The 20,203-nt window shown below is 43.1% G+C and overlaps 1 protein-coding gene across 1 annotated transcript; it reads right to left on the bottom strand.

The window, feature by feature from the left end:
• Window positions 1-13,655: 13,655 nt before the first annotated feature.
• Window positions 13,656-16,296, bottom strand: LOC125539659 (chaperone protein DnaJ-like). The gene is made up of 4 exons (XM_048703161.1): window positions 16,014-16,296; window positions 14,274-14,370; window positions 14,130-14,184; window positions 13,656-14,044 (listed from the first exon to the last, which is right to left on the bottom strand). Exons 1-4 carry the CDS (start codon window positions 16,146-16,148, stop codon window positions 13,939-13,941), a joined length of 393 nt encoding a protein of 130 aa, XP_048559118.1. The 5' UTR covers window positions 16,149-16,296; the 3' UTR covers window positions 13,656-13,938.
• Window positions 16,297-20,203: the final 3,907 nt, after the last annotated feature.

Genomic DNA, 20,203 nt, shown 5'->3' with positions numbered 1-20,203 from the left:
TGAGCTCTTTAATGGCCCAATATGCCTTATGTTCTAGTTCGAGACGTAAGTCACATGCTTTTCCATAAACCATTTTATACGGAGACATACCCATAGGATTTTTATATGCAGTTCTATAGGCCCATAATGCATCATCAAGTTTCTTGGACCTATTCTTTCTAGATCTATTAACAGTCTTTTGCAAAATTAATTTAATCTCCCTATTACTCAGTTCTACGTGACCACTAGATTGTGGGTGGTATGGAGATGCAATTCTATGATTAACATCATACTTAGCAAGCATTTTACGAAAAGCACCATGAATAAAATGTGAATCACCATCAGTCATTAAATATCTAGGGACTCCAAACCTCGGAAAAATAACTTCTTGAAGCATCTTAATAGAGGTGTTATGATCAGCACTACTAGTTGGAATAGCTTCTACCCACTTAGTAACATAATCAACAACAACTAAAATATGTGTAAACCCATTAGAGGAAGGAAACGGTCCCATATAATCAAAGCCCCAAACATCAAATGGTTCAATAACAAGTGAATAATTCATAGGCATTTCTTGACGTCTACTAATATTACCAATTCTTTGACATTCATCACAAGACAAGAAAAACTTACGGGCATCTTTGAAGAGACTAGGCCAATAAAAACCGGATTGCAATACCTTATGTGCAGTTCTATCTCCAGCGTGGTGTCCTCCATAAGCCTTAGAGTGACACTTGCATAGGATATGTTCCTGTTCATGCTCAGGTACAGAACGTCTAATAACACCATCTACTACTTCTTTATAAAAGTGTGGGTCATTCCAGAAGTAATGTCTTAAATAGTAGAAAAACTTTTTCTTTTGCTGGTATGTGAAACTAGGTGGTATAAATTTAGCAACAATGTAATTAGCATAATCAGCATACCATGGAGCAGTACGAGAAGCATTTATGACAACTAATTGTTCATCAGGAAAGCTATCATCTATAGGTAGCGGGTCATCAAGAACATTTTCTAACCTAGACAAATTGTCTGCAACGGGGTTCTAAGCTCCCTTTATATCAATAATATGCAAATCAAATTCTTGTAGCAAGAGGACCCATTTAATAAGTCTAGGTTTAGCTTCTTTCTTTTCCATGAGGTATTTAATAGCAGCATGATCAGTGTGAACAGTTACTTTAGAATCAACAATATAAGGTCTAAACTTATCACAAGCAAATACAACTGCTAAAAATTCCTTTTCAGTAGTAGCATAATTTCTCTGGGCACTGTCTAGAGTTTTAATTACTAGCATATTGGATAACATTTAATTTTTTATCAACTCTTTGTCCTAGAACAGCACCTACAGCATAATCACTAGCATCACACATAATTTCAAAGGGTAAATTCCAATCAGGTGGATGAACAATAGGTGCAGAAATCAAGGCTTTCTTAAGTATTTCAAATGCTTCTACACAATCATCATCAAAGACAAAAGGAACATCTTTTGTAAGAGATTAGTCAGAGGCCTAGAAATTTTTGAGAAGTCTTTAATGAACCTCCTATAAAAACCGGCATGACCAAGGAAGCTTCTTATACCTTTGATGTCCTTTGGGCACGGCATCTTTTCAATAGCATCAACTTTAGCATTACCAACTTTAATACCTCTTTCAGAAACTTTATGCCCCAAGATAATTCCTTCATTAACCATAAAGTGGCACTTCTCCCAATTCAAGACAAGATTAGTTTCTTCACATCTCTGCAAAACTCGATCAAGGTTGCTTAAGCAATCATCAAAAGAAGTTCCATACACGGAGAAATCATCCATGAAAACCTCAACAATCTTTTCACAAAAGTCAGAGAATATAGCAGTCATACATCTTTGAAAAGTAGCATGTGCATTACGTAAACCAAAAGGCATACATCTATAAGCAAAGGTACCAAAAGGGCAAGTAAAAGTGGTCTTTTCCTGATCCTCTTTCGACACGGGTATTTGAGAGAAACCATAATAACCGTCTAGAAAGCAAAAATGTGTATGTTTGGATAATCTTTCTAGCATTTGATCAATAAAAGGTAAAGGGTAATGATCTTTTCTAGTAGCTTTATTTAGTTTGCGGACATCAATTACCATTCTATATCCTGTAACAACTATTTGTGGGATAAATTCATCTTTATCATTAGGAACAACAGTAATACCTCCCTTTTTAGGGACACAATGGACAGGACTTACCCACTGACTATCAGCAACGGGATAAATTATACCTGCCTCCAGAAGCTTTAGTATTTCTTTTCTTACCACTTCTTTCATCTTAGGATTTAACCGTCGTTGGTGATCAACAACCGGTTTAGCATCTTTTTCCAATTTTATTTTGTGCTGGAATAGAGTGGGGCTAATGCCCTTAAGATCATCAAGAGTATATCCAATAGCAGCATGGTGCTTCTTCAGAGTTTTCAATAATTCTCTTCTTCCTGCTCTGAAAGGTTAGCACTAATAATAACAGGACATATCTTCTTTTCATCAAGATAAGCATATTTAAGAGTATCAGGTAATGGTTTAAGCTCAAACACAGGATCACCCTTGGGTGGGGGAGGATCCCCTAGAATTTCAACAGGCAAGTTGTGTTTCAAAATAGGTCCCTGTTTAAACAATACTTCATCTATTTCCCTTCTTTCATTCATAAACATATCATTTTCATGGTCTAGCAAATATTGTTCTAAAGGATCATTAGGAGGCACGGCAATAGAAGCAAGACCAATAATTTCATCTTTACTAGGAAATTCTTTATCTTGGGGTTGTCTATGAAATTTAGCAAAATTAAAATCATGAGACATATCCCCTAAACCAACAGAAACAATATCCTTTTTGCAGTCTATCTTAGCATTAACAGTATTCAAGAAGGGTCTACCAAATATAATGGGACAAAAGTCATCTTGTGGGGAACCAAGAACAAGAAAATCAGTAGGATATTTAACTTTCCCACACAAGACTTCAACATCTCTAACAATCACAACTGGTGAAATAGTATCTCTGTTGGCAAGCTTAATTGTAACATCTATCTCTTCTATCTCAGCAGGTGCAATATCATGCATAATTTCTTTGTATAAGGAATGAGGTATTGCACTTGCACTAGCACCCATATCACAGAAGTCATGATAGCAATGATCTCCTATTTTAACAGAAACAACAGGCATGCCTACAACAGGTCTATGTGTATTTTTAGTATTGGGTCTAGCAATTCTAGCAGCTTCATCACAGAAGTAAATAGCATGCCCATCAATATTATCGGCCAAGAGATCTTTAACCATAGCAACACTAGGTTCAACTTTAATTTTCTCACGGGATGTAGGTGTTTTAGCATTACTCTTACGAACCACAGTTGAAGCTTTAGCATGATCCTTTATTCTAATAGGGAAATGTGGTTTCTCAATATAAGTGGTAGGAACAATAGGATCAACATTATAAGTGATAGTATTTTCTTCAACTTTAATAGGTTCAACTACTTTTACTTCAATGGGAGGATGATATTTAAACCACTTCTCCTTAGGGAGATCAACATGAGTAGAAAATGATTCACAGAAAGAAGCTACTATCTCATAGTCAAGTCCATATTTAGTGCTAAATTCACTAAAAGCATCGGTATCCATAAAAGATTTAACACAATCAAACTTAGGTGTTATACCTGACTCCTTACCATCATCGAGTTCCCAATCTTCAGAGTTGCGTTTATTTATTTCCAATAAATCCCATCTGAATTCAATAGTCTTCATCATAAAAGAACCAGTACAAGAACTATCGAGCATGGAGCGATTATTGAGAGAAAGCCGAGCATACAAATTTTGAATAATAATTTCTCTTGAGAGCTCATGATTGGGGCATGAATATAACATTGACTTAAGCCTCCCCCAAGGTTGAGTGATACTTTCTCCTTCGCAAGGCCAAAAATTATATATATATAATTACGATCACGATGAACCAGATGCATAGGATAAAAATTCTGATGAAATTCCAATTTCAGTCGGTTGTAGTTCCATGATCCAATATCATCACATAGCTTAAACCATGTCAATGCCTTTCCCTTCAAAGATAAAGGGAAGACCTTCTTCTTCATAAAATCCTCGAGCATACCTGCAAGCTTAAATAATCCACAAACTTCATCCACATAGATTAGGTGCATATCAGGATGTAATGTTCCGTCTCCTGTAAAAGGATTAGCTAGCAGTTTCTCTATCATACCCGAAGGAATTTCAAAGTAAACATTTTCAATAGGTTCAGTAGGTTGAGGAGCAACTCCTTGCTCTACTGGTCGGGATGAAGATACCCCGAACAAGCCCCTCAAAGGATTACTTTCCATAGTAACAAGTGACAGTAAATTTCAGCACACTATATAAATTTTTCCTTACCAAATTCCACTTACCAAAGGTGTTTCACTCCCCGGCAATGGCGCCAGAAAATAGTCTTGATGACCCACAAGTATAGGGGATCTATTGTAGTCCTTTCGATAAGAGTGTCGAACCCAATGAGGAACAGAAGGAAATGAAAAGCGGTTTTTAGTAAGGTATTCTCTGCAAGCACTGAAATTATCGGTAACTGATAGTTTTGTGATAAGGTAATTCATAACGGGTAACAAGTAACAAAAGTAAACAAGGTGCAGCAAGGTGTCCCAATCCTTTTTGTAGAAAAGGACAAGCCTGGACAAACTTTTATATAAAGAAAAGCGCTCTCGAGGACATGGGAATTATCGTCAAGCTAGTTTTCATCATGCTCATATGATTCGCGTTCGTTACTTTGATAATTTGATATGTGGGTGGATCGGTGCTTGGGTACTGCCCTTCCTTGGACAAGCATCTCACTTATGATTAACCCCTCTTGCAAGCATCCGCAACTACAAAAGAAGTATTAAGGTAAACCTAACCATAGCATGAAACATATGGATCCAAATCAGCCCCTTACGAAGCAACACATAAACTAGGGTTTAAGCTTCTGTCACTCTAGCAACCCATCATCTACTTATTACTTCCCAATGCCTTCCTCTAGGCCCAAATAATGGTGAAGTGTCATGTAGTCGACATTCACATAACACCACTAGAGGAAAGACAATATACATCTCATCAAAATATCGAACGAATACCAAATTCACATGACTACTTATAACAAGACTTCTCCCATGTCCTCGGGAACAAACGTAACTAATCACAAATCATATTCATGTTCATAATCAGAGGGGTGTTAATATGCATAAAGGATCTGAACATATAATATTCCACCGAATAAACCAACTAGCATCAACTACAAGGAGTAATCAACACTAGTAGCAACCCACAAGTACCAATCTGAGGTTTTGAGACAAAGATCGGATACAAGAGATGAACTAGGGTTTGAGAGGAGATGGTGCTGGTGAAGATGTTGATGGATATTGACCCCCTCCCGATGAGAGGATCGATGGTGATGACGATGGTGACGATTTCCCCCTCTCAGAGGGATGTTTCCCCGGCAGAACAGCCCCGTCGGAGCCCTAGATTGGTTCTGCCCAGGTTCCGCCTCGAGAGGGCGACGCTTCGTCCCGAAAGCTTCCTTATAATTTTTTCTAGGGCAAAAGACACCTTATACCAGAAGATGGGCATCGGAGGCCTGCCAGGTGGCCCATGAGGCAGGGGGTAGGGTGCGCCCTCCACCCTCGTGGATAGCTGGTGGCCCCCCTCTTGTGCTTTCTTCGCCCAATATTTTTAATATATTCCAAAACTGACTTTCGTGGGGTTTCAGGACTTTTGGAGTTACGCAGAATAGGTCTCTAATATTTTCTCCTTTTCCAGCCCAGGATTCCAGCTGCCGGCATTCTCCCTCTTCATGTAAACCTTGTTAAATAAGAGAGAAAAGGCATAAGTATTGTGACATAATGTGTAATAATAGCCCATAATGCAATAAATATCGATATAAAAGCATGATGCAAAATGGACGTATCACTGTCTCTAAAGCATAACACCAAAACGATAGCGGTAAATCAGTAAGAGACATCATAGATCGCACCATATCTAATAAAGTGCGGTTACGACGTTCGGACACACCATTACGCTGTGGTGTTCTAGGTGGCATGAGTTTTGAAACTATTCCACATTGTTTCAAATGAAGACCAAGCTCATAACTCAAATATTCACCTCCATGATCAGATCGTAGAAATTTTATTTTCTTGTTATGATGATTTTCCACTTCACTCTGAAATTCTTTGAACTTTTCAAATGTTTCAGACTTATGTTTCATCAAGTAGATATACCCATATCTGCTCAAATCATCTATGAAGGTCAGAAAATAACAATACCCGCTACGAGCATCAACACGCATACATCAGTATGTATTATTTCCAATAAGTCTGTTGCTCACTCCATTGTTCCGGAGAACGGAGTCTTAGTCATCTTGCCCATGAGGCATGGTTCGCAAGCATCAAGTGATTCATAATCAAGTGATTCCAAACGCCCATCAGCATGGAGTTTCTTCATGCGCTTTACACCAATATGACCTAAACGGCAGTGCCACAAATAAGTTGCACTACCATTATTAAACTTGTATCTTTTGGCTTCAATACTATGAATATGTGTATCACTACTAGCGAGATTCAATAAAAGTAGACCACTCAACAAGGGTGCATGACCATAAAAGATATTACTCATATGAATAAAACAACCATTATTCTCTCATTTAAATGAATAACTGTCTCGCATCAAACAAGATCGAGATATAATGTTCATGCTTAATGCTGGCACCAAATAACAATTATTCAGGTCTAAACTAATCCCGAAGGTAGATGTAGAGGTAGTGTGTCGACCGCGATCACATCGACTTTGGAACCATTTCCCACGCGCATCGTCACCTCGTCCTTAGCCAATCTTCGCTTAATCTGTAGCCCCTGTTTCGAGTTGCAAATATGAGCAACAAAACCAGTATCAAATACCCAAGCGCTACTACGAGCATTAGTAAGGTACACATCAATAACATGTATATCAAATATACCTTTCACTTTACCATCCTTCTTATCCGCCAAAGACTTGGGGCAGTTCCACTTCCAATGACCAGTCCCTTTGTAGTAGAAGCACTCAGTCTCAGGCTTAGGTCCAGACTTGGGCTTCTTCACTTGAGCAGCAACTTGCTTGCCGTTCTTCTTGAAGTTCCCCTTCTTCCCTTTGCCCTTCTTCTTGAAACTAGTGGTCTTGTTAACCATCAACACTTGATGCTCCTTCTTGATTTCTACCTTCACAGCCTTTAGCATCGCGAAGAGCTCGGGAATTGTCTTATCCATCCCTTGCATATTATAGTTCATCATGAAGCTTTTGTAGCTTGGTGGCAGTGATTGAAGAACTCTGTCAATGACACTATCATCAGGAAGATTAACTCCCAGTTGAGTCAAGTGATTGTGGTACCCAGACATTCTGAGTATATGTTCACTGACAGAACTATTCTCCTCCATCTTGCAGCTGTAGAACTTATTGGAGACTTCATATATCTCAATTCGGGCATTTGCTTGAAATATTAACTTCAACTCCTGGAACATCTCATATGCTCCATGATGTTCAAAACGTCGTTGAAGTCTCGATTCTAAGCCGTAAAGCATGGCACATTGAACTATCAAGTAGTCATCAGCTTTGCTTTGCCAGACGTTAATAACGTCCAGAGTTGCTCCTGCAGCGGGTCTTGCACCTAGCGGTGCTTCCAGGACGTAATTCTTATGTGCAGCAAATGAGGATAATCCTCAAGTTACGGACCCAGTCCGTGTAGTTGCTACCATCATCTTTCAACTTAGCTTTCTCTAGGAAGGCCTTAAAATTCAAAGGAACAGTAGCACGAGCCATTTATCTACAACAACATAGACATGCAAACTACTATCAGGTACTAAGTTCATGATAAATTAAAGTTCAATTAATCATATTACTTAAGAACTCCCACTTAGATAGACATCCCTCTAGTCATCTAAATGATCACATGATCCATATCAACAAAACCATGTCCGATCATCACGTGAGATGGAGTAGCTTTCAATGGTGAAGATCATTGTGTTGATCATATCTACTATATGATTCATGTTCGACCTTTCGGTCTTACTGTTTCGAGGCCATATCTGCATATGCTAGGCTCGTCAAGTTTAACCCGAGTATTCTGCGTGTGCAAAACTGGCTTGCACCCGTTGTATGTGAACATAGAGCTTATCACACCCGATCATCACGTGGTGTCCCGGCACGACGAACTGTAGCAACGGTGCATACTCAGGGAGAACACTTGTACCTTGAAATTTAGTGAGGGATCATCTTATAATGCTACCGTCGTACTAAGAAAAATAAGAGGCATAAAGGATAAACATCACATGCAATCAAAATAAGTGATATGATATGGTCATCATCATCTTGTGCCTTTGATCTCCATCTCCAAAGCACCGTCATGATCACCATCGTCACCAGCTTGACACCTTGATCTTCATCGTAGCATCGTTGTCGTCTCGCCAACTATTGCTTCTACGACTATCGCTACCGCTTAGTGATAAAGTAAAGCAATTACATGGCCATTCCATTTCATATAATAAAGCGACAACCATATGGCTCCTGCCAGTTGCCGATAACTGTTACAAAACATGATCATCTCATACAACAATTTATATATCATCACGTCTTGGCCATATCACATCACAACAAGCCCTGCAAAAAGCAAGTTAGACGTCCTCTACTTTGTTGTTGCAAGTTTTACGTGTCTGCTACGGGCTTCTAGCAAGAACCGTTCTTACCTACGCATCAAAACCACAATGATTTTTCATCAAGTGTGCTGTTTTAACCTTCAACAAGGATCGGGCATAGTCAAACTCGATTCAACTAAAGTTGGAGAAACAGACACCCGCTAGCCACCTGTGTGCGAAGCACGTCGGTAGAACTAGTCTCATGAACGCGGCCATGTAATGTCGGTCCGGGCCACAATACCACCGAAACAAAGTAAAACGTCGTTGGTAAGCAGTATGACTATTATCGCCCACAACTCATTGTGTTATACTCTTGCATATAACATCTACGCACAGCCCTGGCTCGGATGCCACTGATGGGGAACGCAGTATTTTAATATTTTTACCTACGATCACGCAAGATCTATCTAGGAGATGCATAGCAACGAGAGGGGAGAGTGTGTCCATGTACCCTCGTAGACCGAAAGAGGAAGCGTTTAGTAACGCGATTGATGTAGTCGAACGTCTTCACGATCTAACCGATCCAAGCACCGAACGTACGACACCTCCACGTTCAGCACACGTTCAGCTCGATGATGTCCCTCGAACTCTTGATCTAGTTGAGGCCGAGAGAGAGTTCCGTCAGCACGACAGCGTGGCGACGGTGATGATGAAGTTACCAGCGCAGGGCTTCGCCTAAGCACTACGATGATATGACCGAGGTGTGTAACTGTGGAGGAGGGCACCACACACGGCTAAGAGAAGACTTGGTGTGCCTTTGGGGTGCCCCCTCCCACGCATATAAAGGGGGAGGAGAGGTGGCCGGCCCAAGGGGGGCGCGCCATGGGGGGAGTCCTACTTGGACTCCCGGTCCAAGTAGGATTCGGCCCCCCCCTTTCCTATTCCCACAAGGAGAAGGAGGGAAGGAGGGGGAGAAGAGAAGGAAAGGGGGGCCCAACCCTAGTCCAATTCGGTTTGGGCTTGGGGGGGCACCACCATCTGGCCGCCGCCTCCTCTCTCCACTAGGGCCCATGAACGCCCATTAACTCCCGGGGGGGGGGGGGGTTGCGGTAACCCCCGATACTCCAGAAAATGCCCGAACCTTTCCGAAACCATTTCGGTGTCCAAACATAACCTTCCAATATATTAATCTTTATGTCTCGACCATTTTGAGACTCCTCGTCATGTCCGTGATCTCATCCGGGACTCCGAACAAACTTCGGTTTCATCAAATCACATAACTCATAATACAAATTGTCATCGAACGTTAAGCGTGCGGACCCTACGGGTTCGAGAACTATGTAGACATGACCGAGACACATCTCCGGCCAATAACCAATAGCGGAACCTGGATGCTTATATTGGCTCCTACATATTCTAAAGATCTTTATCGGTCAAACCGCGTAACAACATACGTTGTTCCCTTTGTCATCGGTATGTTACTTGCCCGAGATTCGATCGTCGGTATCATCATACCTAGTTCAATCTCGTTACCGGCAAGTCTCTTTACTTGTTCTATAATCCATCATCCTGTGACTAACTCATTAGTCACATTGCTTGCAAGGCTCATATAGTGATGTGCATTACCGAGAGGGCCCAAAGATACCTCTTCGATACACGAAGTGACAAATCCTAATCTCGATCTATGCCAACTCAACAAACACCATCGGAGACACCTGTAGAGCATCTTTATAATCACCCAGTTACGTTATGACGTTTGATAGCACACAATGTGTTCCTTCGATATTCGGGAGTTGCATAATCTCATAGTCTGAGGAACATGTATAAGTCATGAAGAAAGCAATAACAATAAAAACTAAACGATCATTATGCTTAAGCTAACGGATGGGTCTTGTCCATCACATCATTCTCTAATGATGTGATCCTGTTCATCAAATGACAACAGATGTCTATGGCTAAGAAACTTACCATCTTTGATTAACGAGCTAGTCAAGTAGAGGCATAGTAGGGACACTCTATTTGTCTATGTATCCACACATGTACTAAGTTTCCGATTATTGCAATTCTAGCATGAATAATAAACATTTATCATGATATAAGGAAATATAAATAACAACTTTATTATTGCCTCTAGGGCATATTTCCTTCAAAGGTATTCCTCCGGTATTCGAGAGGTGCATAATCTCATAGTCAAAGGAGTATGTATTTGACATGAAGAAAGCTATAACAATAAAACTGAATGATCAATATGCTAAGCTAACGGATGGGTCTAGTCCATCACATCATTCTCCTAATGATATGATCTCGTTATCAAATGACAACACATGTCTATGGTTAGGAAACCATAACCTTCTTTGATGAATGAGCTAGTATAGTAGAGGCTTACTAGGGACATGGTATTTGTTTATATATTGATACATGTATTTAAGTTTCTGATCAGTACAATTCTAGCATGAATACTAAACCTTTGTCATGAATAAGGAAATATAAAATAACAACTTTATTATTGCCTCTAGGGCATATTTCCTTCATATGCATGGTCGCAATATTCTTGAGGGAGTGGTGGTCCTTCATGAGACGGTCCATGGGCTCCACACTAAGGTCCTGTTTGTTTCGGATTTTGGGACTAGATTTAGCTTTACCAGCGAAGCTGAATATGGAATCTGAAACGAACAGCTATTTCAAATGAGCTTTGCTAGTGAAGCTGGATTCAGGCCATTTTTAGTGCAATTGGCTAAAGTACGTCAAAGTGTACTTCGGTAGCGAAGCTGATTCGCATAATCAGCTTTGCCACTAAAGCAAATCCACAGGTGATTAAAATTCAAGCAAAACTAAAACAAGCAGGGCCTAAGAAACTCGATCTAGTTATCTTTACAGTGGATTTTGAATAAGACTATGACAAAATAAAGTGGTCTTTTCTTCAACAAGCCCTTTGCATAAAATGTTTTGCGGATAAATGGAGGAAACAAGTGGCTTCTTATGTTCAAGTTGTGAGTGCTGAGTTAAGGTCAGTGGTCATTATTTTCAAACCCTGAAGAGATTCAGGCAAGGGGACCGCATGTCACCATTCTTATTTAACATTGTGGCAGATATGTTAGCAATTTTACTGGTAATGTTGCTGCCATCATTGATAATTGTTATCACCTGGCGTGTGAATTCGTCTCTATATCCTTTGAGTATTGTCCGGGAGAAGCTAATGTTGTTGCACATGAATTAACCAAAATAGCTACGTATCTTCATTTTGTAATGAGTGGGCTGAAGATGATCCTTATAAGCTACTTCCTCTATTGATCAAATATGTAAACCTGCTTACTGCTCCCTCCGCACCATAATATAAGACGTTATTGCATTTCAAATGCAATAACGTCTCGTATTAGGCTATGGAGGTAGTTAATAAAGAGGAAGTAAAGTTATAAGAAAATGATACTGCTGGCAGTTCACAATTTTCTAGAGAAGGCAACATTTCTTAGGCATTTAGATAAGTTAACAAATTGTTTTTCTTTTCTTGTTGAGGGGTACCAAATTGTTTTTTTTTGAGCTGCACCAAATTGTTGTGATAGTTGTGATAGTGATATTTTTATACGGCCTGCGGCGCAGCCATCCAGTAGCCCATCAAGGCCCAATCCAGCGCCAGCCCACGCACGAACGCACCACTAGCCAGCCCCCGTTTCCAGTCCAGTCCATCAGTCCATTCCGAGTTCCCTACCGGAGGACAAGCCAGCCAGCCACGCGCCGCCGCTGCTCAGCTGCTCGCCTGCCCCGCCTCCCCGCCGCCTGCTGCTCCCGCGCCGCGCGCCGCCGCTGCTCTCCCCAGTCACTGACTCTCCCGCTCCGGCCCTTTCAACATCCCACCAGCACAGTCGGCAGCAGCGCGAGCGAGCGAGCGAGTGAGTGCAGAGGGGACTGGGGAGGACAATGTCGCTGGAATCCGACGGCGCCGCCACCGCGAAGAGGCCGCGGCTGCCGGCAGAAGATCCATCCATCCATTTCGGCGCGGCGGTGGAGGCAGCCGACCGCATCTCGGCGCTACCGGAGGCGATGCAGCTGCACATCCTGTTCCTTGCTCCCACTGTTCCAGCATACACGGCTTTCGAACAGTGGAGCCCTAACTGGTTTCAGATGATACATTGGAAACGAAAAGCATTTTGCATCAACTTCAGAAGCGAAACGAGTTCAAAAATAAGGGATGATAGAACAGTGGAGCCCTAACTGGTTTCAGATGATACATTGGAAACGAAAAGCATTTTGCATCAACTTCAGAAGCGAAACAAGTTCAAAAATAAGGGAAGATAGTACGCTTTCCGGTTTGATGCATTCCAGGGAAATCCACTGTTTATACTAGTGTACTGTAAAGTTAAATATGGGGCAAAAAAACCTGGTACGCAGCACTCGAGGCGTATTTTAACGACGTGAAGAATAGGATGTGTTGAAGAAAAGAAATCAACAGAAAGCCGCCGGCAGAAGCGAGTGGCCGAGATCCTAGCGGCTTCCTGTCAAGTCCATCGCTCAGTCCATGTTTGTATGCAGGCAAAGGCAATGGCGCTCACTGGTGGGCAGTGATAGCTTTGTTTCATTCAGCAGACATGTCAGTGAAGAGGCCGAAGGGGATCCTGATGGACAACACCGGCCGTGGACATATCCACCTTCTATATCCCGAGTGCAAAGCATTCCCCCGGAGATCTGTTACGCTGTGGTCTGCGCTCTCAGTCTCTCACAGCTTACGGTTTCAGACCTGCAGTTCATGATACAACGCTGGGGCAGTGCCTTACCTTTCTGCCACTCATCCGTACTTCTACAAATATTGAAACAATTGTGCATTAGCAACTCTGATCTAAAAATATCCAAACACCACATCACCCCAATACTTGTTCTCAGTTTTCTGATCCAAGCATAGCAGTCTACAAATCCTCTTGTATCAGGAAAACGGAATAAAACCTGTTTCTACACTGTTGTACCAAAACAACCATCTACGGTTTTAGCTGTAGAAAGCTCAACTTTGGAACGATGGGTTACAACACAAATGCAGCATGCCTATGTAACGTGCTCAGATGCGGTAAATCGGCATCTTCTTTCGAACAAAGCATTCAGATGCACACTGTCATTCATACACAAATTTAGCCGGTTGATAAAACTGAAGACCCTTAGCCTCTGATCATAATCTACATCTAATGTTTCTTTGCTGGCAAGAAAATTCTGCAGCATTAGCATAAGATCAAAGTTTTCACAGTAACTTCACACAGCTCATTCAAATGTTAATCCTATGGCCTCAATGGGACATTTTTTTTCCTGACCATTTGACTTGGCCGGCCTTCCAACACTGCCTGTGCGACACTCATTTCCTATTGACTGTGAAGTGAAAGCCCATGGGTTCTCGATATTCACCTGTTCCATGGCACCGGTGGCAGTAATCTAGGCCGCTACCCCCGCATATTTGGCACCTGACAATTGAAAGTTATGTTAGAGGGATGTGCCAGTGTTCAGTACCTCAGTATGCTAGACGTATATGAGTAGGGGTGTCCTCACCATTGCGGCCATTCTCCCTTGGGGAGCACGGCGAGATCGACATGATTTATTCTTCCTGCACATTTCAGGCCCGATTTTCATGAGAACTGATAGTACGGATCAACATACTAGCAAGAGAAAATAGCTTGGGAGTAAAATAGACACCTCTACCGAAACAGTTGCGGCAATTTATTGTCCCAGTGCCTTTGCAGATGGTGCATGGAGGATCAGGTCGTTTTGGTCTTTCTCTCCTAACATTAGACTGCATCATGGTCACAACTAAGAAAACAGAGGACTGACCAATTAATAAGTGAAAGAATGACACACAATGTTCAATTATTTGCACCATCTAATGTATATCTGGCCTGACATGGTGTCCTATCTGGCTATTTCTCATTTCTCCTGCAAGGTGAAAACCTCCTATACCCTGAACTTGGTGGAGGATCACAAGGGAAGCGGCAAGATAATACATCGTCGTATTGATACTTTGTTTAATTTATTTATCCAGTGTAAACTCGACCATGAGTATGTTTTGTCTTCTGTGGTTCTGTCACAAGAATCACCGTGCCAACAATCCAAGGTATCAAGACCCTCTTTGGGACTAACTGTTCTGTGGACTTTGAGTATGTTGCTAAGTGGTGGGTTAGTAACAAGAACATCAGGCAATCAACCTTGTTCATGCTGCAACCTTATGGGCTCTCAGGAAACATAGAAATGAACTCTGCTTTAACAGATGTTCATGGCTTGGTGTGCAGATAGTTCTGAAGGGCATAGCTGTAGCATGCTCTCAGTGGGCAATTCTATGCTCCGATCATGCAAAAGAGTGCATTCTGGAGATCACAAGTTCTTTATGGGTGCTGGCCAGGAGCCCACCTCCACTGACGTGGCCAAATCCAGGCTAACTGGGCAGTGGGTGGTGGCTGAAGCTGTCGTCGCTATCTGGTCTGCCGGCCTAAGGCTGCTGCTGCTTGGGAAGCCAACATTGCTGGGTTAGCGAAGTGTGCACAGGAATCCTCCCGCAGTCTGCTTGAAGACAGCGTCTGGCTCAAGAGTCCACTGGGACCTTGAAGGCACTGGCTTGTGTTCTGATTTCGTACTTGTGCTGTGTGTCGTGCAATGGTCATATTTTCCGAACCCATAAAGAATGTAGCCTGTTCCCTTCCCTGAACTTTGGGCATTGCTTGTTTTCCTTGCTGTAATTTCTAGTAGAGTACTTAGTTTCCACTGGATTTGGCATGTCAGCCTACTCCCGAGTGCGTTCATGTAAACTATTTGGTTTCAGCTCAATGAAATGGGCCTTTTCCTCTGAAAAATCAATCCAAGGTTTACATGTAACTCTGGTTATTCTGTCTGTAAACAAGCATTTGATGCATAACTGAAGTTGTCTACCGCAATATTTGCACATGAACTGGCCACTCCTACCGGATTGCATGACTTACTCATTCTGCAATGCTGCTTACCCCCACCCACTCAGCCACTCGGGCAACTTGTGCAACATCCATTCTCCATGCTTCTCAGCCTTACCATTACCATAATATCCCAAAAACTACCTGGAAGTACAAGCAGTTCCACTTCCACCTCACTGTTCTAAAAGGCCGCGAGAACAAAAATACAAGCTCTGCCTAATTTTCTGTTTATTTCACCTTTCATTTTGGATTCCTGCTATTTTTTCCCCACCCTTTCTTGTTTCTTCTGCACCGCTCTTCAACGGGACGCTGCCAGACCACACTACATAGATGAACAATTCACAGACGCCTTGCAGCCAAAGCAGTCCCGTGAAGAGAATACGAGCTACTGTTGCTAAAGGTCTAAACTATGTGCTTCCAGCCTATCAATTGTTCGACGAATTGCGGACACGGGAACAGAGCAGAAGGAATGGGACAAAGGGGGAAAAGTTCAGCTCACCTCGGTGCGGACGACCCATGCCGGCCTCCGAACGCCCAGCCGGCTAGGGGGGCCTTCAAATCCGGGGAGTGAGCTCGTCGGAGGTTGCGCCGGCAGCCCAGCGCAACCGGGGCTGGCCGCCGGCGTCGCAGGCATCGGTGGCTACCGCCTAGCCGCTTACTACACCACGGATTTCCAGAAGCCTCTCAAACATTTTCAGGGTTGCGTTATCCACTGATAATTGGGCCACTTTGAGCTCTCACTAGTTGGACGTCGGATCTTTGGGCTTTACATGTTCTTCACAATGAACTTTCGAGCCAACCGTTTTGGGTTGGTTTAACATTTTGTTTTTGTTTTTGAGAACTAGTAGTAGTTATGTAAGTGCAACACACGATCCGAAATTTAAAAAATTCTGATTTTTTAAAATTAATCTATGTTTTGCATCTTCGGATTTACTTAATCAGTCTTGCAAGCGGTGAATATCAATATCTCTGGCGGTGGCGGCGAGATGTCAACAGCGGCATGGTTCGCGTCTAACATGGTCGTGGTCTAGGGATCAGGTTGACTGGTTTGGAAATATTCCAAATTATGATTTGTTTTTTAGAGCAACTCTAGCAGACCCCGCATCCGCCCCCGACCCGCAAAATAACCGCCAAAATGTGGGTAGGGACGGAAAAACCTGCCCGTTCAGACCTCGCATCCTGCCCCGACCCGTAAAAAATTTTGAGGGGCGCGGCAAAATCCCGACCCCAACCCGGGAATACGCGGGTTTCCCCCTCGCGGCTGCAGTGCCCTGCATTACACAAAAGCAGTTGGCGGGAGGGAGATTTCAGCCCGCGCGTTTTCCCCCTCCTTCCGCCGCCGACCGCCCTTGCTTCCGCCCGCCTGCCGCCAGGGATTTGGCCAAATCTGCGGGCGGAATCGGTCCGCGGGGCCGCCTGATACGTCTCCGTCGTATCTACTTTTTCAAACACTTTTGCCCTTGTTTTGGACTCTAACTTACATGATTTGAATGGAACTAACCCGGACTGACGTTGTTTTTAGAAGAATTGCTATGGTGTTATTTATGTGCAGAAAAAAAACGTTCTCGGAATGACCTAAAACTTCCCGGAGCAACTTTTCAGAAATAATAAAAAATCCTCGCAAAAGATGAAGGTCAGGGGGCCCACCACCTGTCCACGAGTGTGGGGGCGCGCCCCCTACCTCGTGGGCCCCCTGGAGCTCCTCCGACCTCAACTCCAACTCTATATATTTGGTTTCGGGGAGAAAAAAAATCAGAGAGAAGGATTCATCGCGTTTTACGATACGGAGCCGCCGCCAAGCCCTAAAACCTCTCGGGATGGCTGATCTGGAGTCCATTCGGGGCTCCGGAGAGGGGAATTCGTCGCCATCGTCATCATCAACCATCCTCCATCACCAATTTCATGATGCTCAGCGCCGTGCGTGAGTAATTCCATCGTAGGATTGCTGGACGGTGATGGGTTGGATGAGATTTATCATGTAATCGAGTTAGTTTTGTTAGGGTTTGATCCCTAGTATCCACTATGTTCTGAGATTGATGTTGCTATGACTTTTCTATGCTTAATGCTGAAGGAAATATACCCTAGAGGCAATAATAAAGTTATTATTTATTTCCTTATTTCATGATAAATGTTTATTATTCATGCTAGAATTGTATTAACCGGAAACATAATACATGTGTGAATACATAGACAAACAGAGTGTCACTAGTATGCCTCTACTTGACTAGCTCGTTAATCAAAGATGGTTATGTTTCCTAACCATAGACAAAGAGTTGTTATTTTATTAACGGGATCACATCATTAGGAAATTGATGTGATTGACATGACCCATTCCATTAGCTTAGCACCCGATCGTTTAGTATGTTGCTATTGCTTTCTTCATGACTTATACATGTTCCTATGACTATGAGATTATGCAACTCCCGTTTGCCGGAGGAACACTTTGTGTGCTACCAAACGTCACAACGTAACTGGGTGATTATAAAGGAGCTCTACAGGTGTCTCCAAAGGTAAATGATGGGTTGGCGTATTTCGAGATTAGGATTTGTCACTCCGATTGTCGGAGAGGTATCTCTGGGCCCTCTCGGTAATACACATCACCTAAGCCTTGCAAGCAATGCAACTAATGAGTTAGTTGCGAGATGATGTATTACGGAACGAGTAAAGAGACTTGCCGGTAATGAGATTGAACTAGGTATTGAGATACCGACGATCGAATCTCGGGCAAGTAACATACCGATGACAAAGGGAACAACATATGTTGTTATGCGGTCTGACCGATAAAAGATCTTCGTAGAATATGTAGGGAGTCAATATGAGCATCCAGGTTCCGCTATTGGTTATTGACCGGAGACGTGTCTCGGTCATGTCTACATTGTTCTTGAACCCGTAGGGTCCGCACGCTTAAGGTTTCGATGATAGTTATATTATGAGTTTATTGGTTTTGATGTACCAAAGTTAGTTCGGAGTCCCGGATGTGATCACGGACATGACGAGGAGTCTCGAAATGGTCGAGACATAAAGATTGATATATTGGACGACTATATTCGGACACCGGAAGTGTTCCGGGTGATTTCAGAGAAAACCAGAGTACCGGAACCCCCCTCGGGAGAAGTAATGGGCCATATGGGCCTTAGTGGAGAGAGAGAAGGGCAGCCAGGGTGGGCCGCGCGCCTCCTCCCCCCGGTCCGAATTGGACTAGGAGAGGGGGGGGGGCGCCCCCCTTTCCTTCTCCCTCCCCACTTCCTTCCCCCTCCTAGTAGGAGTCCTACTCCTACTAGGAGGAGGACTCCTCCTTGGCGTGCCATAGGGCCGGCCGGCCTCCTCCCCTTTCTCCTTTATATACGGGGGTAGGGGGAACCCCTAGACACACAAGTTGATCCACGTGATCGTTTTCTTAGCCGTGTGCGGTGCCCCCTTCCACCATAATCCTCGATAATATTGTAGCGGTGCTTAGGCGAAGCCCTGCGACGGTAGAACATCAAGATCGTCACCACGCCGTCGTGCTGACGGAACTCTTCCCCGACACTTTGCTGGATCGGAGTCCGGGGATCGTCATCGAGCTGAACGTGTGCTAAAACTCGGAGGTGCCGTAGTTTCGGTGCTTGATCGGTCGGGCCGTGAAGACGTACGACTACATCAACCACGTTGATATAACGCTTCCGCTTTCGGTCTACGAGGGTACGTAGACAACACTCTCCCCTCTCGTTGCTATGCATCACCATGATCTTGCGTGTGCGTAGGAATTTTTTTAAAATTACTATGTTCCCCAACAGTGGCATCCGAGCCTAGGTTTTATGTGTTGATGTTATATGCACGAGTAGAACACAAGTGAGTTGTGGGCGATATAAGTCATACTGCTTACCAGCATGTCATACTTTGGTTCGGCGGTATTGTTGGATGAAGCGGCCCGGACCGACATTACGCGTACGCTTACGCGAGACTGGTTCTACCGACGTGCTTTGCACACAGGTGGCTGGCGGGTGTCAGTTTCTCCAACTTTAGTTGAACCGAGTGTGGCTACGCCCGGTCCTTGCGAAGTTTAAAACAACACCAACTTGACAAACTATTGTTGTGGTTTTTGATGCGTAGGTAAGATTAGTTCTTGCTTAAGCCCGTAGCAGCCACGTAAAACTTGCAACAACAAAGTAGAGGACGTCTAACTTGTTTTTGCAGGGCATGTTGTGATGTGATATGGTCAAGACATGATGCTAAATTTTATTGTATGAGATGATCATGTTTTGTAACCAAGTTATCGGCAACTGGCAGGAGCCATATGGTTGTCTCTTTATTGTATGCAATGCAATTACGCTGTAATGCTTTACTTTATCACTAAGCGATAGCGATAGTCGTGGAAGCATAAGATTGGCGAGACGACAATGATGCTACGATGGAGATCAAGGTGTTGCGCCGGTGACGATGGTGATCATGACGATGCTTCGGAGATGGAGATCACAAGCACAAGATGATGATGGCCATATCATATCACTTATATTGATTGCATGTGATGTTTATCTTTTATGCATCTTATCTTGCTTTGATTGACGGTAGCATTATAAGATGATCTCTCACTAAATTTCAAGATAAAAGTGTTCTCCCTGAGTATGCACCGTTGCCAAAGTTCGTCGTGCCCAGACACCATGTGATGATCGGGTGTGATAAGCTCTACGTCCATCTACAACGGGTGCA

The sequence above is a fragment of the Triticum urartu genome, chromosome 2 (genome assembly GCF_003073215.2).
Source record: "Triticum urartu cultivar G1812 chromosome 2, Tu2.1, whole genome shotgun sequence".
NCBI classification, from domain to species: Eukaryota; Viridiplantae; Streptophyta; class Magnoliopsida; order Poales; family Poaceae; genus Triticum; species Triticum urartu.
Note: the sequence above shows the minus strand (reverse complement) of the source record. Positions and strands in the feature narration are given on the sequence as shown.